This window comes from Taudactylus pleione, unplaced genomic scaffold (genome assembly GCF_031769625.1).
Source record: "Taudactylus pleione unplaced genomic scaffold, aTauple2 ptg000329l, whole genome shotgun sequence".
Lineage (NCBI taxonomy): Eukaryota > Metazoa > Chordata > Amphibia > Anura > Myobatrachidae > Taudactylus > Taudactylus pleione.
The window spans coordinates 13,797,746-13,824,384 of record NW_028284730.1 but is presented as its reverse complement, the minus strand read 5'-3'; the positions used below and the strand labels follow the sequence as shown (position 1 = coordinate 13,824,384).

The 26,639-nt window shown below is 45.8% G+C and overlaps 1 protein-coding gene across 8 annotated transcripts in view; it reads right to left on the bottom strand.

Moving 5' to 3' along the window:
• Positions 1–2,013: 2,013 nt before the first annotated feature.
• LOC148509393 (inositol polyphosphate-5-phosphatase A-like) overlaps positions 2,014–26,639 on the bottom strand; it is a 72,130-nt gene continuing 47,504 nt past the window's right edge. For 6 of the 8 annotated variants that reach the window (XM_088443437.1, XM_088443440.1, XM_088443435.1 and 3 more), the window contains 12 exons: positions 23,005–23,068; positions 16,625–16,728; positions 14,061–14,113; positions 10,998–11,117; positions 10,614–10,692; positions 10,444–10,515; positions 4,124–4,198; positions 3,134–3,207; positions 2,924–3,035; positions 2,759–2,827; positions 2,624–2,680; positions 2,014–2,218 (listed from right to left, as the gene is read on the bottom strand). In XM_088443437.1, the coding sequence (XP_088299563.1) occupies positions 2,627–2,680; positions 2,759–2,827; positions 2,924–3,035; positions 3,134–3,207; positions 4,124–4,198; positions 10,444–10,515; positions 10,614–10,692; positions 10,998–11,117; positions 14,061–14,113; positions 16,625–16,728; positions 23,005–23,068 (876 nt within the window). In that variant the 3' untranslated portion in view covers positions 2,014–2,218; positions 2,624–2,626. Of the gene's footprint in view, positions 2,219–2,623; positions 2,681–2,758; positions 2,828–2,923; positions 3,036–3,133; positions 3,208–4,123; positions 4,199–9,149; positions 9,533–10,443; positions 10,516–10,613; positions 10,693–10,997; positions 11,118–14,060; positions 14,114–16,624; positions 16,729–23,004; positions 23,069–26,639 lie in introns of those variants that run through there. The other 2 variants (XM_088443438.1, XM_088443439.1) reach the window with 2 other exon arrangements.

The following is a 26,639-nucleotide window of genomic DNA, read 5'->3' as shown; positions in this document are numbered from 1 at the left end:
GCCAGTGCTCACAGCCCTAACCAGCCCAAGCAGAAAGGTAGCTGGCAGCGGTACATGGAAGTACTGGTTTCAGACTATAAATAGCTTAGTTATATATGACTTTTGGAGTAATTAGGAGTAATTAGGACCTACCCCTCTGCTGCCTTTTGCAGACTTGGTAGTGATGCGGACATTGCTTTAGACATAATTCTAGAAATCCTAACTTATCTTCATACTGCCTCATATGCCCCATAAAGTTTTATTACTGTAAATGCCTTGCTAGAGCGAAATGGGTATGAAATCCCGGCAGTCGGGATGCCTGCTGTCAATATACAGACAGCGGCATCCCGGTGCTCAGGATCCCGACAAGGGTTGGGTAAGTTTACTTACCCTCCCCCCCATTCTTCCCCTAACCCTCTGTTTCTACATCTTAATCCTAACCCTCCCTGTTTTTGCCTAAAGCTAACCCTTCTCCCCCCTTGGTGCCTAGACCTAACCCCCCCCCCCCAGTGGTGCCAAACCCTAACCTCCCCCTCCCCTAGCCTAACTCCGCCCCCCATGATGCCTAAACCTAACTCTCCAAAACCCCCGGTGGCTAAGTCCTAATCAGCCTCACTATACTTCCTTACGTTCGGCATCCTGGATTTCGGGATTCCGGCGTCGGGATGTCACCTCCTGTCGGTATTTCATCGCATGTCTTCTAGCCGGGTAGTGTAGTGGCATTCCGGCGCCGGTATTTCTTCAGCCGGGATGCCGTATGTCACTATAATAACTACATCCCGTTAGAGCACCCTACATTCCTCTTTCTAGTTTCATGTGTACCCACACTCAAAGGCCAGAATACGGATAGCGGTCAGTGACTAATCCCCAGGGACAGCCTCAGGTTTTAGGTCTTTGGTGCCTATTCATGAAACGATAAATGGCCAGGTAACCATGTGGAAATGCTAGTTTTTGTATATTTAAGTTACCGGGCCATTCATCATCAGGGGTCCGACAGGACCCCCTTGGTATTCAGAACCTCTTCTCTTAAACTGCCCCTGAGTAAGTCATAATGGGCCTGATTCAGAGATGAACACAATGCAGATATTTACACAGTTGAGCGATTATCGGGGGGCTGTGCAAGTGTCTGAGGCCATTACCAATGTCGCTCCCAGTGAAGTGAGGATTTATTCACAGAGTGATTGACAGGCAGGGACCTTTTGTGGGCGGCAACAGGGAGGTAGCGACTCAAACTGTGCCTGTGATCCCGTGCGCAGTGAAATGGCATCCGGCGTCTCACTTCCTGTGGCCATACTCCGAAGTCCGTTAATTGACTGATCTGCGGCCAAGCTGTGTCTTTGTACGCAGTTGCTTGGATTTGCATAGATGAAAATGGGAGTGTCAATACAAATCCTGGTGGATGCGACATTTGCATATTTTCGCACAGCCGCTGCTTACAAATTTGCAGTTGCGGCAGCATTAGCGTCTAGCTCTGAATCAGGCCCAATGTGTCCAACATCACAGAAAATGGAAGTGCCCTGAATTGTGTCTCTGCGCCTAATACCATTGTATTACAGATATGGGGTTGGGAACCCTTGAAGTATGTCGTTCAGCAGTTTGTGTTATGTATTACACTGAAATCTGAGCACCTGTCTTCCTACTTACTGACTGGATATTTCAAAACTAACTACAGTATACCACTCATGTTCGTTTGGATATTAGATAACGATTGTGGCTAGTTGTTGGTTTTGCGGCAGACATTATGGTGGTTTTGCCATATACATATACACGTTTTTCAATACTGTCATTGCTGTACTTTGTGGGAAGAAGCAAACACTGGGCTTGGCACTGACCACATGGTCAGCCCATCTGTCACTGGTTATAAACCTATTACTACACCCAGCCTAGCAGGAGACTAACACTCTGCTATTCCTGTCTGCAGGTTAACACGTGTTTGAATGTATATGCCTATTATTGCTGTTGTAGAGCTATACTGTATAGAAAGAAGCATAAATAAACCAAAACACACTGCATACTATTTACAATAACAGCAGTTTATACAGTATAAGTTGCACTTTTAAATAAAATTTCAAATAAACTAGTAAAATTGGAACAGATGTCTGCAGAGCTTACAATCTAAAACAAACATTTTTCTCAGGAAAAGACAATTCTATAAAAACACAAAAGCTTCATTTTATATATAACGAATGTCCTCGTCTTGTCTGATGGTAGTAAGGTCCAGACAGACGGGTTCCACCTGCTGGAGATAAAAGATTGATGTGATTTTTTGGTTGGTGGGTACAATTTAATGATGTTTAGGCATCCTAATCCTAAATACTTATTTACAGATGGTAACACTGTGGGTGTCGTCGTTAATATTTAGGGTGTGGTCCATCTCTCATACTTAGGATTCACTTAATTCATTGGCTGAGCATGATAAATACATTCTTGTACTCAGTGACGATGTGGGGGACAGTCTCTCATATTAGGGTACAGTCAGACTGAACAGGGACAAGCTTAGTCACAACATGTAAGAAGGGATTCCGTCACTCTTTACTTTTTGAAGGACATTTTCTCAGGGTTAGGGTGGATACGGTACATGAGAGTGAAGAACTTTCTCTTATAATAGGGTTCAGTGATGCTGTGAGGAGCAGTACAGTATTACCTGTCAAGTTTCACGCTGGTTTAATTGTGACTCCATTTTGAAGTAGAGGAACACAGGCTAGATGGAAGAAAAAGACCCCTTAGTGTGTGGCAGATTAAATATAATGCGAGTCTACAAACAATTCCTAGTTCCCACCTTGTGATCCCCCATACAGACATCGCCTCCAATCCGCCCATATAGAGTACAGTCCTCTCCATCCTCACCCTGTGGAGGACAGGACAATGATGGGGAGAACAGTGAGGTAGAGATGTGGTGATATCATGGGAAAGAAGAACAGTGGTGATTGGGGAGATTCCTGACCTTCTGCAGGAGACCTCTGGCAGCGTGAGACATGAGGACCCGGTCACACCATGCAGGACATCGTGTACCCATGAACTGTGAGGGTTCCATCACATTTTCACTGAACGGGTAACTGGGAACACACACAGCAAAGTCTTAATGATGATAACCGTAGTGTCCCCGTGTGTGACATCACCTGGTATAAATAATCGGCCTAACTGCTCTACTTACGTGGGTGGAAAGGAGATTGGGACCTCAGTTAGATCACTCAAGAAGGGGATTGGTTCATGGTCAAATCTGAGCAGCTAAGGAGAAAGGTACATGGGTCAAGTGGTAGTATCTACAAAAAGACAACCTAATCTGATTCTCTCCTAAACATGTACCTATTAAATGTTTTACATTGGTGGTCTGCCTTATAATTAGGCCCATAGTCATGTTGGATGAACGCTCATAAATTTTGTCCAACAATAACTGGTCCCAAATGCATAGACAGGCTGCGCTCTCATGAATATGGGTTTAACTAACACAATTACCATCATTAATGTATTTCAGTGTGAGATGCACTTTTACTGAGAAATAATACATACATGGAAATTACCATGTACAGATATACATAAATGAAGTGTTTCAGATAGCTACCATGAGAGGCTTCTTGAGCAGTCCCTCTTTTTCTGTCTGTACTAGAAAATTGATGTAGATTCTCCATAGGATATTCCACCTATTGTACTTTATGCTTGGTGAGGATCTTGAGGTTAACTTGACAAGGTCACCTCTGCAATGCTGACCCTACAAGCTGCGATGTAGCCTACCAATGAGGTTGTTATAAATAAAATTGTTCACAAAACAAATGATTGTCAATCTGATTAACATCTGACCTGGGACGAGTTAAATGCAAACCACCTCGATCCAACAGTATCTGTCATCAACCCAGGTTGGAGCCATAAAGTCTGAAGGCTAAGCAATCATATCTGTCCAATTTGACCACACGCAGTGGCCTAATATGGTATATATTCAGTCCCTTGGGCAGTGCTGCTAAATACATGTATAGGCAGCTTAATATCAAGTTCTGGACAACATGGGAATCTGGCTGGCATGGCATAAAACATAAACTGAAATATAGAATTTATTTATTAGTAACATCCTTGTCATTTTCCTATATAATTTTCTTCTTAATCTTTCCCTTGTTACCTGAAGGTTCCTACAGAAATGATTATGTCTCACCATATGTCCACTGTCATCCTGAAAAATCTTTGCATTCTGATGTTCAAACATCTTAATCTTCATGACAAGTTGAACCTGAGGAGAATGGCAGGGGGCCAGGTGGTAGGAATGAGTGAGGGGAGAGAGGAATGGCAAAAACACATATGAGTGAAGCAAATGGGAAGGGCTGAGTAACGAGAGGAGTAATATGTGCAGGATTAGGAAGGGAGACAGAGAAAGATCTCTGAGTGAGATAGGAGTGTGAGGAATATATAGTTTGGCAAATCAGACAACCCATAAAGAGAAAGGGAAAAGAGATAAGAAAAACAAGGAAGGGCAGGCAAGTAACTGTGTGACGATACGGCTGAAAAATATGAGATATGGTAAGAACTTACCCTTGTTATCTCTATTTCTACGAAGTCCATAGGGTTCCACAGGATACCTTGGGGTATAGGCGATGACGTCAGACATCGGGCACCACAGAGTTAAGTTTTCAGCCTCCCAGGATGCACTGGGGTCCCCCTCCTATACCCCGCTCCCGAGCCAAGGCAAATCAGTTGTAACAAGCCATAGGCCGGAAGAGGAGAAGAAAGATCTGGAACACACAAGAAATCACATTCTCACTAGAAGTAGACGGAAAAACCGGTGACCAGAGCAAAGCCCATCTGCAGTACAGGTGCAACAGGGCGGGAGTCCTGTGGAACCCTATGGACTTCGTAGAAATAGAGATAACAAGGGTAAGTTCTTACCATATCTCATATTTTCTACTTCAGGGTCCATTGGGTATCCACAGGATACCTTGGGGATGTCCCAAAGCAGTATCCTTTAAGGGTGGGGATGCTCCTGTGCTGAAAGGAGAATCCGCAGCCGGAAGGAAGCATCCTGAGAGGCAAAGGTGTCAAATGCATAATACCTCACAAAAAGCTAAATAGCAGAGGTGCCACGTCGAGCTGCCCACGAAGGACCCACAGACCTAGTGGAATGAGCCCTAACAGAGGATGGAACAGGAAGGCCTTCATGAATATAAGCTTCCGAAATTGCCATGCGAATCCATCCTGCCAAAGTTTGCTTAGTGGCAGGCCAACCCTTCTTACGGAAGCTATAGATGACAAACAAGGAGTCAGACTTCCTAAAAGAATTGGTGCAGTCAATATAAATCCTTAGAACCCGCACCACATCCAAGGTGGCCTCACCAACCGAGAGGACTGGTGAATTAAAGGCCGGCACTATGATTGCCTTGTTGATGTGGAAACTAGATACCACCTTCGGGAGGAAACAAGGGCGAGTGCGAAGCACCGCCCTGTCCCTATGAAAAATGAGGTCCACATGAGAGAGCCCCCAATTCTGAGAACCTTCTGGCAGAAGCAATGGCCAGAAGGTATACAGTCTTAGCTGTAAGCCATTTTAAATCCACTGAGCCCAGTGGTTCAAACAGCGGTCCTTGGAGAGCAGTCAGGACCACAGCCAGATCCCAAGGAGCCACTGGTGGAACAACGGGAGGCTGAATACGAAGTACACCTTGCATAAAGGTGCGGACATCAGGAAGCGTAGCAATCCTACGCTGAAACCAGACGGACATGGCAGAAACCTGCAACTTCAGAGAAGCAAGGCGAAGACCGTGATCTAAGCCCGCCTGTAGGAAAGCCAACACTCTGGACATCCGGAACACCTGGGGATCATAGCCTCTAGGACGACACCACTCAAAGAAAGTATGCCATACTCGATGGTAAATTCTTGCAGATGTAGGCTTCCGAGCTCTTAGCATGGTGTTAACTACAGAGCTGGAAAAACCCCTGGACCTTAAGAAGGCTGTCTCAACAGCCACGCCGTCAAAGACAGATGAATCAGGTCCGGGTAATGACAAAGACCCTGTGACAACAGGTCCGGTCGTAGAGGCAACAGCATCGGAGAGTCTACATAGAGACTCCGAAGGTCTGAGTACCCAGTGATGTCTGGGCCAGGCTGGAGCTATCAACAGGAGCATGCCGCCTTCTTGCTTGAAATTTCGAACCACTCGAGGAAAAAGGGAGAACGGAGGGAAGAGGTACGCCAACTGGAATGTCCACCGACCTACAGAGCATCTACCAGAAGAGCCTCATCGGTCTCTTGTTCTTGACCCGTACACAGGCAGCTTGTTGTTGTGTCGGGAGGCCGTGAGGTCTATCTCTGGAAGGCCCCACTTGTCCAACAGGAGTTGAAACACCTCCTGGTGAAGAGACCATTCTACCGGATGCACGTCCTGTCGGCTGTGAAAGTCCGCTTCCCAGTTGAGGATTCCCGGGATGAACACCGCCGAGATGGCAGGGAGATTGCCCTCCGCCCAAGTTAGGATGCGGGACACTCCTGCCAGCGCTGCCCGACTTCAGGTTCCTCCTTGGCGGTTTATGTAAGCCACCGTGGTGGCGCTGTCCGATTGTACCTGCACGGGTTTTCCATTGAGAACATGTTTTGCTTGCTGGAGAGCATTGAATACCGCGCGAAGTTCCAAGATGTTTATTGGAAGCGCAGCTTCTGCCGGGGTCCACCTGCCCTGGAACAAGTGTGGGACCCGTGACTGCTCCCCAGCCTCGGAGACTGGCGTCCATCTTCAAAAGGACCCAGTTTGCCACCCAAAAGGGAAGTACCCTGTTCAGGTGAGTCGTTTGCAATCACCAGGCCAGAGACAGATGAACCTCTGGAGAAAGCACCATGGTCTGCGTCTTTATCCGATTGGGCAACCCATTCCATCTGGAGAGGATCAAGTGCTGCAGAGGTCTGGAGTGAAACTGGGCAAATTACACCATGTCAAAGAGTGACACCATGGAGCCCAGTAACCTCATCGCTGAGTGAATAGACACTCGGCGGCTCTGAAGGCAACTGCGTACCTTTGCCTGTAATGCAGAGATCTTTTCCTCCGTCACATAGATCCTCTGTTGTTGAGAGTCCAACAGGGCCCCGAGATGGAGCATCCTCTGCGAGGGAACCAGGCTGGATTTCTTCCAGTTTATTAACCAGCCGTGATTCTGCCATACTGAGATTGTCAGTTGCAGATGAAGCTGGAGGACCACTGGAGACCCTGCTAACAACAGAAGGTCATCCAAATTAGGCTACAAGTGGACCCCCTGCATCTGCAGGTGGGCTGCCATTACCGTCATGACTTTGGTAAAGACACGAGGCGCTGTTGCCAGACCAAAACTGCAAACCTGAGGAATTGCTGATGCGTTAAGATAATGGGGACATGCAGGTAAGCGTCCTGAATGTCCAACGACACCATGAAATCCCCATGCTCCATCGCCAGTATAATGGAACACAGGGTCTCCATCCTGAACCGAGGCACCCTAAAGGACTTGTTGAGGGATTTGAGGTTGAGGATGGGTCGGTAAGACCCATTGGGTTTCTGCACCAGAAAAAGATTGAAATAGAAACCCATGCACCTCTAGGAGAACGGAACAGGAACTATAACTCCAGCCTGGAGCATAGAGTAACACTTTCTGTAATTCCAGGGCTTTGTTCTGGTCTGAATGAAGGCCGGTGGCGAAAAACCTGCTGGGGGGCCTGCGACCCCCGAGAGACAACCTCGTGTACCCCAGTGTCCCTGGTAGTCAGGCACCAACACTGGGCGAACCAAAGCAGGCGGCCTCCCACTCTGGGAGCTCCCAAAAAGGAGGCCCGGTCAGTCAGGCCGAAGGCTTATCGTCTGACTTGGGAGTGGGGCATCTTGTACTCCAAGCATGTTTCTTGGGCTTGGTAGACTTCTTGGACCTGGCCTATCTCGGAAAGGACTGCACTTTGGACTTACTCTGGGCCCTGCAGGGCTGAAAGGATGAAGTACCAGACCCCGATGGGACTGTAGTCGATGGCAGACATGCAGACTTAGCTGCTGCCAGAGTGCCACTATCTTGTCCAGATCAGTGCGGAACAGGACCTGTCCATTAAAAGGCAAGCATTCCAAATCTGCTTCCGCTTTCCAACAGCGCAACCATATGGTGCGACGAGCGGCCACAGCTGCCGAGGAGATTCTGGAGGTGAGGAGACCGATATTCAAGGCTGCCTCATTAATGTACGTGGCTGAGTCTCAGAGATTGCCCACTAACTCCGCCTGCTCCACAGAAGAGTCAGAGTCCAGAAACGCCCCCAAACTATCAACCCAACGCTCCATGACTCTGGCCACCCAACACACGGCCATAGCCGGTCTGGACGCCCCTCCAGCAAGGGAATAAATGGATTTCAGGCATATTTCAACCGTGCGATCCGTAGCATCCTTTAAGGAGGACATGGAGGGCATGGGCAAAGTGGCACTCCTCACTATGCGTGTTACATGAGAATCCACTTGTGGAGGAGATTCGAACTTAGAGAAATAATTATCTGCAAAGGGGTATGCAAAAGCCAAACGTTTCTGAGGCTGATACTGTTTACCCAGTTTTTTCCACGCCACCTCTAAATGATCCACTAGCTGACCAGATAGAGGAAAATACAGTGGCATCAACCTCAAAATCCTTAAAGAAGGCGTATTTGGATTTGGCCACAGGGGGATCGCCATCCTCAATAACCGAGGCCGTACAGACTGCCCGTATAAGGCCAGGTATAGAGACCTAAGACTTAGACTCCGCCTCCTTAGTGCAGAGGGGATCCTGGTCAGATAGGTAAAAAATGTCACCGCCATCAGACGACACATCATTCGCAGTACCCAGTCGCTTACCTGCCCCCTTGAATCCGGCCACAGTCCCCGCTAGCTGGGACCCCAGACACCCACCAGCATCCCCAGATCAGTACCGGCGTTCTGGTCCGGCGGGGTGGAGGAGTGACAGCATAGACGTCAGTACTGACTATCTATGCTGTGCAACTCATCTTGTGCAGCCACAGCTGCCTTAAAGAACTTCAAGGGCCATAACAGGCCCCCTCTGTTAAAGGTGATCCAACTTCGAGCCGGTCACCTATGAAACTGATTTGCCTTGGCTCGGGGGTGGGGTATAGGAGGACGACCCCAGTGCATCCTGGGGGGCTGAAAACTTAACTCTGTGGTGCCCGATGTCATCGCCTATACCCCAAGGTATCCTGTGGATACCATATGGACCCTGAAGTAGAAAGGGAATGACATAAGGGAGGCAATTAAGGGGCAGGAAATAGTTATGGCAGGAGGAGTAAAGTGAAAAAGCAATTAGGAAAGGGAGTGTAGGAAGGGAAGGCGGGCAAAGGAGTCAAGAAAGGGAGGGTTGCATATAAAGCGAAGGAAGCTCAAGCAGGACAAGTTGTAATAAAGGCAGATGAGGGAGTAATCAATAGGAAGACAGGTATCTGAATGAAGTAAAGGAGAGAAGCACTAGAATGCAGATGAGTGAGAGTAGAGGAAGTGAAAGCAAGTGAGTTGGAGGCAAGTAATGGAGTGAAGGAAGGAAGGAAGAGCAGGCATGTGACTGAAGGAAAGCAAATAAAGAAGTGAAGAAAAGAGAACTGAACAAATGTGCAACATGGAAAGGTGTGAAAGAAACAGGAGTATTAGATGTGGCTGCTGGAGAGTGAGCACTCTATACTACTTTGCACAAGCCCAGAAAACTGAGACTATGGGGCATATGTATCAAAGCTTGATGTGAGATAAAATCAAATATACAGTATATCACCAACCAATCAGCTCCAAACTATCATTTCTTAAACACAGCATGCAAAATGTAAGACGAAGCTGATTGGTTTGTGATATAAATCTCACAATTTTATCTCACATCAAGCTTTGATACATATGCCCCTATAGTACCTGCTTCAGCCAACAGAGGTGGGACGGGAGAGGGAAGAGATATTCTGAATACATACAGAACAGACAAGTATATATTTGCAGGTGGCCAGGGGCAGGTACAAATAGCGGATGAGGATAACAATGAATCATTTGTGATTGGATGATTGCAAATGCATCACTGATGCTGATAGGAGCTTTCTGCATTGCTCGGGCATATATTATTGCTTTGTGCACCTGGTTTAGCAAATCGTTTCTTTTAGTAAGTGGGATGGGGAGTTGTTTCTGTTGTATTAGATAGGTTTTAGCATGACTAATAATAAATGCATTTTCACAAGCAAAACAAATGGACAGAAACAAGTAAGTAAGTAAGCAATGCATGTCTGGCATAAACCTGATGGATATGCTGCTGGTATGGGGCCGTATAAATATGTAGTTATGTACTGATCTGCATATGGGTAGATTTATGCTATGTTTGTGCCCATTTATTTAGCGGAAATTACGCCCATTTTGGACCATCCCTACATAAGCCTCTATGAGTGCAAACATTAATAAACTATTTAATAATGTGTGATATGAAATGTGTAGATGCTCTGAGAGCTTGGGACCGGTATAATAGTGACAGAATAAGTCTGACCTCTCCATCCTGTTCATATGCAACAGTCTGTCCATCTGTCTCACCGGGGACACTCGGGGGCCAGCCCTGAGCCTGCAACAGGCAGTATAATGTTCTATCACACAGTATACTGTATTCCATATGACATAGCAGACAACCATTACAGTCATTTCCATTCATGATATTCACACCTGAATGAGGCTTTTCAAGTCCAAACGGAAATTAAAATCTCCAAACAGAAAAAACGGAGCATCAGAGTCATCTTGTAACCTGGGGAAGATATTAATTAATGCAGACACGTGTGATGCCACCTACTGAAAGCGGAGATAGAAGGAAGGGAATTATGGAGTGGTTTTACCATAGAGGTAGGATACCACCTAAATGTCAGCAATGGTCCTTTTCCTCCTAACTCCTTCCATTTAGATTCTCAGAAAGTGATCACAAGAAGATAATTTGCAGCATACACAAAGTCACTCAGCAAATGTGATCTTCTCTATATACATACCACTGACGTGGGAACAAGCTCCTAACAGAAGAGATCTCAGGTACAGCTTATATTAGACAATATCTGGTACCTGGCCAGCACATGGTATAACGCTCTTCTGCGATTGGAACTGTACATGGATGGGGAGGAGTCACACGACACAAGATTTGAAGCATCGTGGAAGAGGTGAAGATTCACAAGGTCAAATAGCCTTAAAAACATAAGAACACAGACAGTGGTACAATTGGCAGGGGTCAGTCACAGAACATTGAGCACCAAGGTAAAAGTCAGTCGAGGTGCAAACACAAGTACTGACAGTGGGCCTGTTTCACTACAGAATGCAATATGCGTACGCACGCAGCTCAACTGCGATAATATGCTAATCCATTGTGATCGCAATGCAAACTGAGCACTACATAAGGACGCCCACTTTACTTTACACACATCCATAATGCTTAGCAGAATAGCGAAACCATCGGTACAATCGAGTACCATCGCAGCCTCACGTGCACAAGCCCTGACCTTACTCAGGAATTGCTAACAACCACGTACGCTATGAGACCTCACACTGCGTATGGCATCGCAGTGGCTAATTTATACACGCCCCTGCAACGGCTTACGAACACACTGGCTCACCTACATTTCCCAGACCCCCCACCCGTCACCTCCCACAAACGGTGATTCCTGTCAATCACTCTACGAGGGGTCTGCGTAGTTTCTGCGATCCCAGACACGATCGCAATAGCTAGTTTGTGCACGCACACTGCAATGTATGTGCAGAATGCAACAATCGGCTAATTGCGTGCGTATTAGCAACTGCGATCCAAGCTGAATCAGGCCCACAGTTACCTGCTCTTGTGCTTTGCTTAAATCTCAGAATTGGTCCTAAAATGTTTAATCAGCTCAAATTCCCACAAAGTAATGCAGGGGCAGATTACGGGGTCAGGCCACCCCTAGGCACAATATTATTGGCTGCTCCCAGCCCTCCCCCACATTATAGGCACGGTGGTCTCACATTTTCTGATTTACGTCTCAACACACTGCCCTCCTCCCAGCGCGCGCACACTGCCCTCCTCCCAGCGCGCACACTGCCCTCCTCCCAGCGCGCACACACTGCCCTCCCAGTGCGCACACACACTGCCCTCCTCCTCCCAGCGCGCACACACTGCCCTCCTCCCAGCGCGCACACACACACACTGCCTTCCTCCCAGCGCACACACACACACTGCCCTCCTCCCAGCGCGCACACAAACTGCACTCCTCCCAGCGCGCACACACTGCCCTCCTCGCAGCGCGCACACACACTGCCCTCCTCCCAGCGCGCACACACACACTGCCCTCCTCCCAGCGCGCACACACACACACTGCCTTCCTCCCAGCGCGCACACACACACACTGCCCTCCTCCCAGCGCGCACACACACACACACTGCCCTCCTCCCAGCGCGCACACACACACACACTGCCCTCCTCCCAGCGCGCACACACACACACTGCCCTCCTCCCAGCGCGCACACACACACTGCCCTCCTCCCAGCGCACACACACACTGCCCTCCTCCCAGCGCACACACACACTGCCCTCCTCCCAGCGCACACACACTGCCCTCCTCCCAGCGCACACACACACTGCCCTCCTCCCAGCGCACACACACACTGCCCTCCTCCCAGCGCGCACACACACTGCCCTCCTCCCAGCGCGCACACACACTGCCCTCCTCCCAGCGCGCACACACACTGCCCTCCTCCCAGCGCACACACACACTGCCCTCCTCCCAGCGCACACACACACTGCCCTCCTCGCAGCGCACACACACACACTGCCCTCCTCGCAGCGCACACACACACTGCCCTCCTCGCAGCGCACACACACACTGCCCTCCTCCCAGCGCACACACACTGCCCTCCTCCCAGCGCACACACACACTGCCCTCCTCCCAGCGCACACACACACTGCCCTCCTCCCAGCGCGCACACACACTGCCCTCCTCCCAGCGCGCACACACACTGCCCTCCTCCCAGCGCACACACACACTGCCCTCCTCCCAGCGCACACACACACTGCCCTCCTCGCAGCGCACACACACACTGCCCTCCTCGCAGCGCACACACACACTGCCCTCCTCGCAGCGCACACACACACACTGCCCTCCTCGCAGCGCACACACACACTGCCCTCCTCCCAGCACACACACACACACTGCCCTCCTCGCAGCACACACACACTGCCCTCCTCGCAGCACACACTGCCCAGTGGAAGCTTCTGCTCTGCCTTTTGGGCAGCCCTTCACGGCATCTAGGGGCTGCAGCAGACACCGCTTGCAGAAGCCGGTGTTATGCGCACTGTGTTATGACACTGGTCCCAGTGCCTGCCAAATCCATTGTGCAGGTGCGGGGACCAGACAGCCGGACCACCAGCGGCAGACCCCTCATGCAAGAGGGTAGGAGCCACTGCTGCAGTACAGCATGGTTTGTCCAGGTGCACAGTCACTTGCTTTGTCTGCTCTGCTCCCAACTCAGAACCAGACTTTTTATATTGCTTTGATTTTATGGCTATTTTTGCTGAATTCAGTTACAGCCAGTAGATTTCCTTACTGATGCAATAAGCCTTATTAATGACATAGTACTGGTGTATTACTTTAAGAACAGCATGTTGCATAGGCTGAAGAGGATACGCCGTAAATATTTTGTCCAGAAGTTATTGTTTGGTAAATCTGCTAAATTATAAAATTAATAATTATGGATATAAAGTAAAAAATCACTTAAACAACAGTTGAAAATAAACCTTACTTAGAATATCTCTATCACCTGCAAAGTAACATTATGATTTTTGTACCCCCCTCCCTTCCTTCCCCCGCACATAGAGCATAGAGAGCAGAATTAATTGGCACCAGGAAAGCTCTGACTTGTACACTTGAGCCAGTAGACATGACTGCAGTGCATCAAGCTCAAGGAAGTATTAGGATCAAGGGTTGCTCATTATTGGAGATATGAGTCAAATACAAACACATTTATCACAGTGATTGCCAACCTGCAGCACAATCACACTGCTCTGAGCATCAGAACGGGGAGGGTTTGGCTGTCATTACCTGCACATGTAACAGGTGCATGTGTCATTAGCAGAAAGCCATTAGCAGGGGACTGCGACATACATACCTGTTGTGCATCAGCCACTTTGTCCTCATGAATCCTTTGCGGGTCCACGCAAACTGCAGACACAACAGGAGCATGTTAGAGCTCACGCTAAGCCAGAGACTAGCCATGAATATGGAGACACAATGGTACACACGTTTACATACAAATAGCCACCAAACTAGTAGTTACAAGGTCTATCATTTCAACAAGGAATTAAGAAATTGCCAGCGCTGGACTTTCCCCTGAATACCTGATGCTTACCTATAGACTCTAGTCGTTCTCCTAACCCTGTCCAATGCACATTGTTGCTCATGTAAAGTTGACTTAAAATAACCGCATCCCGACTATTGGTGTAAATCTCCGTAATACTAGTGTGTTGTGTGAGTAGCATCCTACAATACAGAGTAATACAGCTATGGCCGCATAGAAGACGCTCTGGCTTATAGATATAGTAAAATATGCCATTTATCATAACCAACTCGATAATAACTAAAGCCAAACTCATTATTTTCCCCGCTTCCATGGTCCATCATCTCCCCACTGCGGTCCATCAAGTCTGCTGCCTGGGTATCATCCTCAATTCCTCCCTTTCCTTTAAACCTCAAAATATCTCTCCTGCCATTTCCACCTCCCTAATATATCTAGAATCAGGCCCTCTCTCACTAGTGATGGCACCGAGACACTTATCCACTCACCCATCACCTCCCAACTCTACTACTGTAACCTCCTCCTCCCTGGACTCTCCTCACTCACCTGTCCTCTGTAATACAGAGCAATACCCTGAATGCTTCTGCTGCTACTGTTAATGTCCTCTCTTGTTGCTCAGTGTCAGCCTCCTCCTCTGCAACCAACTTCAATCACTCTTTATACCGCTTACAGTCCAGTTTAATTTCCTTACACAAACATATAATTAATTCCACCACCCCCTCTTACACATCCAAAATCATTTCTGTACACACACCTCACCTCCACCCAGGTTACCTCCTGTCATGCCTGCCTCCTCCTCTGGAACTCACTCCTTCACCAATTCTGACTTTCTATCACTCATACTAGCTTAACATGTGCTCTCCTGGTGTCATCAGTAGTGGCAAAGGGCTTGTTACTAGATAAAATGCAAATGTGCAAATGACAGGAGAGATTTTCATTAAATCCTTTAAAGTCCTCCTCCTAATCTCCATTTACCTCAAGGCACTTAACCTTCTTTTCCCCCTTGTTCTTCCACCAACTGTTCACTCAATGCCTCATCTCTTGGTCCTCCCTTAGCACTATCCATGCCACCTGTGCCTCATCTCTTGGTCCTCCCTTAGCACTATCCATGCCACCTGTGCCTCATGGGTAGGCCCCTCATTCCTCTCGTTCCTCCCTTAGCACTATCCATGCCACCTGTGCCTCATGGGTAGGGCCCTCATTCCTCTCGTTCCTCCCTTAGCACTATCCATGCCACCTGTGCCTCATGATAGGGCTCTCATCTCCCTTAACATTATTCATGCCACCTGTGCCTCATGGGAAGGGCCCTCATTCCTCTTGTTCCTCCCTTAGCACTATCCATGCCACCTGTGCCTCATGGGTAGGGCCCTCATTCATCTTGTTCCTCCCTTAGCATGATCCATGCCACCTATGCCTCATGGGTAGGGTCCTCATTCCTCCCTTAGCATTACCAATGCCACCTGTTCCTCATGGGAAGGGCCCTCATTCCTCTTGTTCCTCCCTTAGCACTATCCATGCCACCTGTGCCTCATGGGTAGGGCCCTCATTCATCTTGTTCCTCCCTTAGCACGATCCATGCCACCTATGCCTCATGGGTAGGGCCCTCATTCCTCCCTTAGCATTACCCATGCCACCAGTGCCTCATGGGAAGGGCCCTCATTCCTCTCGTTCCTCCCTTAGCACTATCCCATGCCACCTGTGCCTCATGGGAAGGGCCCTCATTCCTCTTGTTCCTCCCTTAGCATTATCCATGCCACTTGTGCACCTTCTTGTCTCCAAGTCCGATCGATGACCAAAATACTGTATGCTTGCCCTTACCATTTGTTAAGGCTCATTGACTGACAAATTGTCTTCCCTCCGTAAAATAGTCATGTAAGCGCTTGCACAACTAAACAGAAAAGGGAATGAAGGACAACCTACAGCCCTCCAGTAAGCTGCTCGTCATGCTGGGAAAATGAGTTCAGTGGCAGCACGTGGGCTGCGGTTAGTAACACCCCATAGCAGAAAAAAAGGACATCTTAAATTTTCTAAGATGGTAATTTAAAATAAAACCCCTACAAAGATCAGTCCAGGTATAAATTTACATTGAAAGCATGAGAAATCTAAATTCAAAAGAGCCCAGCTAGAAAGAGAGCTCCTAACTAATGTCCTTGTGCCAACTGCAATCAAGGCTCTAATAAAGGACTACTAGAAGCGGCCTACTGTACAAAGTACTGGAAGTACAGAACGTGACAAATAAATGGCTTTATCTGAGCTTTCAAGAAGGCAATTGTTAAAGCAGAAGTTACCCGATACACGGTGACAGCAGGTGGACCCCTGATCATTTGCACAGTTTCCACTGTACTGAAAGGTGTAAACCGCTATACTATTGTCTGTACCTCTGGCCAGAAGTCCTGTGGGAATCTCTCCTTGTGCACATAAGGACAATCCTCAAGAGAAGTAATCCATGCCTCCTGGCCTGAGAGGGACACAAACTGCCTTTCTGAGAGATAAAGGAGAGAGAAAAACTGCTGAAGATATTACTGCCAAAATATCCATGGGTGTGCGTTCCACAAATAGAGCGCCCCACGGTTCCTCATAATATTAACAGTATAAATGTAGATTTCTTGCTGATTATAAATAGTGTACACAGAGGATATACCAGATCCCCATTATATACAGTGTACACAGAGGCTATCCCAGATCCCCATTATATACAGTGTACACAGAGGATATACCAGATCCCCATTATATACAGTGTACACAGAGGATATACCAGATCCCCATTATATACAGTGTACACAGAGGATATACCAGATCCCCATTATATACAGTGTACACAGAGGCTGTACCAGATCCCCATTATATACAGTGTACACAGAGGCTATACCAGATCCCCATTATATACAGTGTACACAGAGGCTATACCAGATCCCCATTATATACAGTGTACACAGAGGCTAAACCAGATCCCCATTATATACAGTGTACACAGAGGCTATACCAGATCCCCATTATATACAGTGTAGACAGAGGCTATACCAGATCCCCATTATATACAGTGTACACAGAGGATATACCAGATCCCCATTATATACAGTGTACACAGAGGATATACCAGATCCCCATTATATACAGTGTAGACAGAGGATATACCAGATCCCCATTATATACAGTGTAGACAGAGGCTATACCAGATCCCCATTATATACAGTGTAGACAGAGGCTATACCAGATCCCCATTATATACAGTGTAGACAGAGGCTATACCAGATCCCCATTATATACAGTGTACACAGAGGACATACCAGATCCCCATTATATACAGTGTACACAGAGGATATACCAGATCCCCATTATATACAGTGTAGACAGAGGCTATACCAGATCCCCATTATATACAGTGTAGACAGAGGCTATACCAGATCCCCATTATATACAGTGTAGACAGAGGCTATACCAGATCCCCATTATATACAGTGTACACAGAGGATATACCAGATCCCCATTATATACAGTGTACACAGAGGACATACCAGATCCCCATTATATACAGTGTACACAGAGGACATACCAGATCCCCATTATATACAGTGTACACAGAGGACATACCAGATCCTCATTATATACAGTGTACACACGGGATATACCAGATCCCCATTATATACAGTGTACACAGAGGCTATACCAGATCCCCATTATATACAGTGTACACAGAGGATATACCAGATCCCCATTATATACAGTGTACACAGAGGATATACCAGATCCCCATTATATACAGTGTACACAGAGGATATACCAGATCCCCATTATATACAGTGTACACAGAGGCTATACCAGATCCCCATTATATACAGTGTAGACAGAGGCTATACCAGATCCCCATTATATACAGTGTAGACAGAGGCTATACCAGATCCCCATTATATACAGTGTAGACAGAGGCTATACCAGATCCCCATTATATACAGTGTAGACAGAGGCTATACCAGATCCCCATTATATACAGTGTAGACAGAGGCTATACCAGATCCCCATTATATACAGTGTAGACAGATGATATACCAGATCCCCATTATATACAGTGTAGACAGAGGCTATACCAGATCCCCATTATATACAGTGTAGACAGAGGCTATACCAGATCCCCATTATATACAGTGTAGACAGAGGCTATACCAGATCCCCATTATATACAGTGTAGACAGAGGCTATACCAGATCCCCATTATATACAGTGTAGACAGAGGCTATACCAGATCCCCATTATATACAGTGTACACAGAGGCTATACCAGATCCCCATTATATACAGTGTACACAGAGGCTATACCAGATCCCCATTATATACAGTGTACACAGAGGCTATACCAGATCCCCATTATATACAGTGTAGACAGAGGATATACCAGATCCCCATTATATACAGTGTACACAGAGGCTATACCAGATCCCCATTATATACAGTGTAGACAGAGGATATACCAGATCCCCATTATATACAGTGTAGACAGAGGCTATACCAGATCCCCATTATATACAGTGTACACAGAGGCTATACCAGATCCCCATTATATACAGTGTACACAGAGGATATACCAGATCCCCATTATATACAGTGTAGACAGAGGATATACCAGATCCCCATTATATACAGTGTAGACAGAGGCTATACCAGATCCCCATTATATACAGTGTAGACAGAGGCTATACCAGATCCCCATTATATACAGTGTACACAGAGGATATACCAGATCCCCATTATATACAGTGTACACAGAGGATATACCAGATCCCCATTATATACAGTGTAGACAGAGGCTATACCAGATCCCCATTATATACAGTGTACACAGAGGCTATACCAGATCCCCATTATATACAGTGTAGACAGAGGCTATACCAGATCCCCATTATATACAGTGTACACAGAGGCTATACCAGATCCCCATTATATACAGTGTAGACAGAGGCTATACCAGATCCCCATTATATACAGTGTACACAGAGGATATACCAGATCCCCATTATATACAGTGTACACAGAGGATATACCAGATCCCCATTATATACAGTGTAGACAGAGGATATACCAGATCCCCATTATATACAGTGTAGACAGAGGCTATACCAGATCCCCATTATATACAGTGTAGACAGAGGCTATACCAGATCCCCATTATATACAGTGTACACAGAGGACATACCAGATCCCCATTATATACAGTGTACACAGAGGACATACCAGATCCCCATTATATACAGTGTACACAGAGGATATACCAGATCCCCATTATATACAGTGTAGACAGAGGATATACCAGATCCCCATTATATACAGTGTAGACAGAGGCTATACCAGATCCCCATTATATACAGTGTAGACAGAGGCTATACCAGATCCCCATTATATACAGTGTACACAGAGGATATACCAGATCCCCATTATATACAGTGTACACAGAGGACATACCAGATCCCCATTATATACAGTGTACACAGAGGACATACCAGATCCCCATTATATACAGTGTACACAGAGGACATACCAGATCCTCATTATATACAGTGTACACACGGGATATACCAGATCCCCATTATATACAGTGTACACAGAGGCTATACCAGATCCCCATTATATACAGTGTACACAGAGGATATACCAGATCCCCATTATATACAGTGTACACAGAGGATATACCAGATCCCCATTATATACAGTGTACACAGAGGCTATACCAGATCCCCATTATATACAGTGTAGACAGAGGATATACCAGATCCCCATTATATACAGTGTAGACAGAGGATATACCAGATCCCCATTATATACAGTGTAGACAGAGGCTATACCAGATCCCCATTATATACAGTGTAGACAGAGGCTATACCAGATCCCCATTATATACAGTGTAGACAGAGGCTATACCAGATCCCCATTATATACAGTGTACACAGAGGATATACCAGATCCCCATTATATACTGTGTACACAGAGGATATACCAGATCCCCATTATATACAGTGTACACAGAGGACATACCAGATCCCCATTATATACAGTGTAGACAGAGGCTATACCAGATCCCCATTATATACAGTGTACACAGAGGATATACCAGATCCCCATTATATACAGTGTACACAGAGGATATACCAGATCCCCATTATATACAGTGTAGACAGAGGCTATACCAGATCCCCATTATATACAGTGTACACAGAGGCTATACCAGATCCCCATTATATACAGTGTAGACAGAGGCTATACCAGATCCCCATTATATACAGTGTACACAGAGGCTATACCAGATCCCCATTATATACAGTGTACACAGAGGCTATACCAGATCCCCATTATATACAGTGTAGACAGAGGCTATACCAGATCCCCATTATATACAGTGTAGACAGAGGCTATACCAGATCCCCATTATATACAGTGTAGACAGAGGCTATACCAGATCCCCATTATATACAGTGTAGACAGAGGCTATACCAGATCCCCATTATATACAGTGTACACAGAGGCTATACCAGATCCCCATTATATACAGTGTACACAGAGGCTATACCAGATCCCCATTATATACAGTGTAGACAGAGGATATACCAGATCCCCATTATATACAGTGTACACAGAGGCTATACCAGATCCCCATTATATACAGTGTAGACAGAGGCTATACCAGATCCCCATTATATACAGTGTAGACAGAGGATATACCAGATCCCCATTATATACAGTGTACACAGAGGCTATACCAGATCCCCATTATATACAGTGTACACAGAGGATATACCAGATCCCCATTATATACAGTGTACACAGAGGATATACCAGATCCCCATTATATACAGTGTAGACAGAGGATATACCAGATCCCCATTATATACAGTGTAGACAGAGGCTATACCAGATCCCCATTATATACAGTGTAGACAGAGGCTATACCAGATCCCCATTATATACAGTGTACACAGAGGATATACCAGATCCCCATTATATACAGTGTACACAGAGGATATACCAGATCCCCATTATATACAGTGTACACAGAGGACATACCAGATCCCCATTATATACAGTGTAGACAGAGGCTATACCAGATCCCCATTATATACAGTGTACACAGAGGACATACCAGATCCCCATTATATACAGTGTACACAGAGGATATACCAGATCCCCATTATATACAGTGTAGACAGAGGCTATACCAGATCCCCATTATATACAGTGTACACAGAGGATATACCAGATCCCCATTATATACAGTGTACACAGAGGATATACCAGATCCCCATTATATACAGTGTACACAGAGGATATACCAGATCCCCATTATATACAGTGTAGACAGAGGATATACCAGATCCCCATTATATACAGTGTACACAGAGGCTATGCCAGATCCCCATTATATACAGTGTAGACAGAGGATATACCAGATCCCCATTATATACAGTGTACACAGAGGCTATACCAGATCCCCATTATATACAGTGTAGACAGAGGATATACCAGATCCCCATTATATACAGTGTACACAGAGGCTATACCAGATCCCCATTATATACAGTGTAGACAGAGGCTATACCAGATCCCCATTATATACAGTGTACACAGAGGATATACCAGATCCCCATTATATACAGTGTACACAGAGGCTATACCAGATCCCCATTATATACAGTGTAGACAGAGGCTATACCAGATCCCCATTATATACAGTGTAGACAGAGGCTATACCAGATCCTCATTATATACAGTGTACACAGAGGCTATACCAGATCCCCATTATATACAGTGTAGACAGAGGCTATACCAGATCCCCATTATATACAGTGTACACAGAGGATATACCAGATCCCCATTATATACAGTGTACACAGAGGCTATACCAGATCCCCATTATATACAGTGTAGACAGAGACTATACCAGATCCCCATTATAAACAGTGTACACAGAGGATATACCAGATCCCCATTATATACAGTGTACACAGAGGATATACCAGATCCCCATTATATACAGTGTACACAGAGGCTATACCAGATCCCCATTATATACAGTGTAGACAGAGGCTATACCAGATCCCCATTATATACAGTGTACACAGAGGATATACCAGATTCCCAATACACATGTTGAAATAGAATATACCAGACTCCTCAAATACACATTTCCCATTATACTGTATATGCATTTGCTGTTTGGCTGCATTTAAACTGCTACAACCGGTCTCATATAGGAGAAACAATTCCCTGATTTGCATACACTAAAATAACAAAAAACAATCATTGCTTAAACACATTGTCATGAATATTCTGTGCACAGGTGACGCAGCACCAATCAGTGTCAGCGGAGCCAAACGCATGCATTTCGCTAGATCCGTAGACAATCATCATCATTCGATATTTGCAACTACTGGACCACTGCCAACCTGCAAATAATACAGGTTACCCAAGTGTATATCCATCTCTTTTTTTGGTCTACATGTATTCGCAATTGTGTGACTTTGCCCGTACTGTACTTGGCGTCAACCAGACAGCCCCCCATCAGTCCCAGTCCAACCGACCCAGGTGCAAGTCACTGGAGACGGACGTAAGTGGCATAGAGTCAGAAATCGGCTGTTCTGAGCATACGCCAACTGGCGTAGCAGTCATTCTGCATCTGTCCCACTGCTGCCAAGCATACAATGCCTATAAAGACAGTACCATCTTTGTCAACACACATACACTATAGCAATGCCAGCCCCTTCTTTATTTCTTACCTTGAAAGTCATAGATCCTAACACTACGCAGGGAATCATGTATGAAATAGACAGAGCCAAGTGCCTGCAAACAAAACATATACGCAGAGTTAATAAAGCAATCATTTGTAGACAGAAGAGAAATGGTTTATACAATGATTTTGTGGGGATTTCGGGCACTGTAGGGGTTAATGAAGTCAGCACCTATAGGTTCCTACAGTCTGTTCTATGGACAAGTGTACAGGTGGACCCATCAACCCCCAGCTGGTCCTAGGGGGCACACGGGCCCCTCCCACCCTCACGGCTCCACTCGGCTGATTAATTGGGAGCCGGCGATCAATAGGAGGCAGAAAATTAAAACTATTTTTAAGAGATTAAGTCGTTTAACAGCTGTCTGGAGCTATGTCAGAGAGGGATACCACAGAGACAGGGCAGGGAGGGGAGCAAGCAGAGGAGGAGGGGGATAGATGAGCAGTTATAGGCACACAGAATGTGAATTTAAGGAAGGTAAGAGACAACGGTGCACCAAACCTTCCCTTAACTTACTTCATAAATTTGCAGACCTTATTATACTGCAGAAGTGTAACATAATGGCACTGCATGGCCTAGTATGTGGTTCTGCCACCTATCCGCTCTGCTTGAAAGCAGCCAAATGTTTCTACTACTCTCATTGCACAACTTTTCCCTTAACCTGCCAGCCAGATTAAGACCCCATTGGGGCTCTAGGCCACATACTGGTTTGGGTCCTCTAACACCCTCCATTTATACAAAAAAAAATAAAAGATAGGTTAAAATAACCTGGGCCCCGGATGCAAAATGGGTGATCCGGCTATACGGCAACACCCTGATTCATAGCAGGAGGTGTATGCAAAAATCACAAGTCATTAAATGTGATGAAAGGGTTAAAGAGGGGGAATCAAGAAATGTCAGTGGGTTGGTATTTGGCACCAATGATACTGGTAATGTAGTGATGCCCAGTAATTGGCATAGTGGGGTGCAGGTTCTTGTTGGGGTAACTGGTTTCTCAGTCACATATTGTAGAAGCATCAGGCCGGGGAGGGGTTAACAGAGTGATGCACCACAGGAGGGGTGCGGAGACTCACAGACATGTTCATAAATCAGAGTCTCGCACGAAAGAGTCGCAAAAATATAGAGTACCAAATAATTGCCTATCAAAAGAGAGTTAATAACCAGGAGGGAGAAGGAAGAGACAGCGCTGCCTGGGGAGAGAAAGGCAGCAGACTACTGAGAAAAGACAGCTGAATGGAGAGAGAATGAGAGCAATCTAGTGAAGAAGAGAAAGCCGACAGGATAGTGGGACAGCAGACTGATGAAAGAGACAGCTGGATGGAGAGAGAATGAGAACTAGTTAGAGAGAAGACTGACTTGAGAGAGGACAAAACTAAAGACTAGAGAAGAATTGATGACTCAAGATAAAAAACAGAAAGAATAAGAGACAGCTGTCTGGAGAGTGAATAAGAGAGATGCTAGGGCCAGAGAGACAGCTGTCTTTCTATTGAATAGACAAAAGAATATGAAAGTAGAAAAACAGATGAGATAGCTGACTGGAAAGAGAATAATATAGCGCAGACATTATCCGAATTAAAGATCACATGAGTAACAGAAAGATAACGGACTTGAGAGCTGACTAATGAAAGAGACCAACGACTGGAGGAAGAAAGAGACAAAAACTATAAGAGTGTAATTTAGAGAAAGACAGCTTACTCTGTGGCGTGGAACTGGAAGGACAGCACAGGGAAATAACGCAGGGAAAACTGGTGAACATAAAAAGACATCCAAGGACCATGAGAGACCCCAGAACACAAGGGCATAGATGAAGGGGAGAGATGCTTTAGTGTAGTAGAATCTGTAGGCAGACAGTTTTTATTAAGTTATATAGTACAATACTGTATACAGGTACTGTGAGAATTACACTTCCAATGATATGGGTGACGAGACAGCATGGTCTATCTGACAGCCAGGACTGCCCTCAGGGTGGGACAGATGCCAGTGACCTGTGATCTCAGGATACCAGTGGCTATTATTGCAAGAATTTACAATCCCCCCCACCACAAAAAAAAATAAACAAAACATTAAATGTATTGTTCTAAACTTAATTTTATGAATTGAATTAGAAGAAAGTTTCAACATCTAACTATTAAAGAGGTGTGGGCCTGGGATCGAAAACTGTCAGGGGGCTCAAATTCTTTTGCATAGGCAACCCAGGTGACGGTGCATTCGTAAGTCTGATTAAATCACTTGGGAGCTCATGTGGAGTTTGTTGGAATTCACTGCTAAATGCACCCTGGAAAAATATGCATCTTGTTTAGATTGCACAGCTGGCCGTATGGCAATTAGTGCCCAGATCAGCAAGGGTATCTAATGTGCTTCATTTGTCAGGTAAGGAACACCACCGACTGCACACCCTAATTTTAAACATAATAGGAGGTGCTACCATGCTGAGACTTGCAGTGCAATGCAGGGGATAAAGACAATAGGTGCACACACTGAGTACTAAGAACAATGATAGTCAAAATAATCATGATAAACTCTACAATTAAAAAAATTGGTCAAACTTGTACTAAGAACCTCACTTATACTCCATTTTAATTGTAGAGGTTATCAGGATTATTATCAGTCACTAAGGGGTAAATTTACTAAAGGACTATTTCAAATCGATCTAAATCGATGTTGTGCTTCTGAGGCTAAATCTCACATTTACTAACACTTAAAAAAATTTAAATCGACCTTTAGTAAATGTACCCATTAGTGTCACTACCATTGTCACCGGTTTCCCAGTACACTAAAAGGGGCAGAATGCAGGGGCTGCTGCCACCGGCAGGATGTTTAGACCTTTTAAACAGAAGTAAGGGGACACAGACCATCCCGCAGATACTCTCAGCTACACCGGCCGCCTAGCAAATGCCAAAAATGACAGAACGACATGTTAGGTGGGGAGCACTTCTGTATTCTGTATCTGACCCAGACATGCAGAAACACACTGTTGACCGATGGATTCATATATACTGACAGATATAGTAATGTCTGTATCTTAACTGACTGTAATATTTCATCTTTTTTTTTTGTATAGGGAATGAAATACCAGCAGTCAGGATGCCTACTGTCAAATCCAGACATGCTCGGTATCACGACAGGGGTCGGGTAGGTATCCTAACTTTCTCCCCCTAACCCTCCCTTCTTGCATCCTAACCCCACTGTGGTTCCTAAACCTAACCAGTGTATTACAAGGCAACCACTATAGTGTATACATCATGAGCCTTATACTTATATGTTTATTCAGTCATATAGAGAATTCTAAATGTCGGGGTTTTGCATGGCCATAACTGAGAGCTGTCTCTTATTTTCTACCAGTTTATCCTCGCCCATGTATGCTGTGCCATACGGCTGGGTACAGAATTGCACATGTATGCATGTGACAATGAGCATAACAGCATTAAGATGACTATGTGTCTAAATTACAGCAAACGTACACATAGGAGCCATCACTATGCATGTTTCAGCACCCCTGATATCTGTGCTATCACTAACCATGACTGGGTTGGGTATGGGATGCCAGTGGTCAAAATCGCAACACAGGCATCCCAACAGGGTTAGGATAACGACAACCAACGGTAGGTATCCTAACCCTCCCCCTC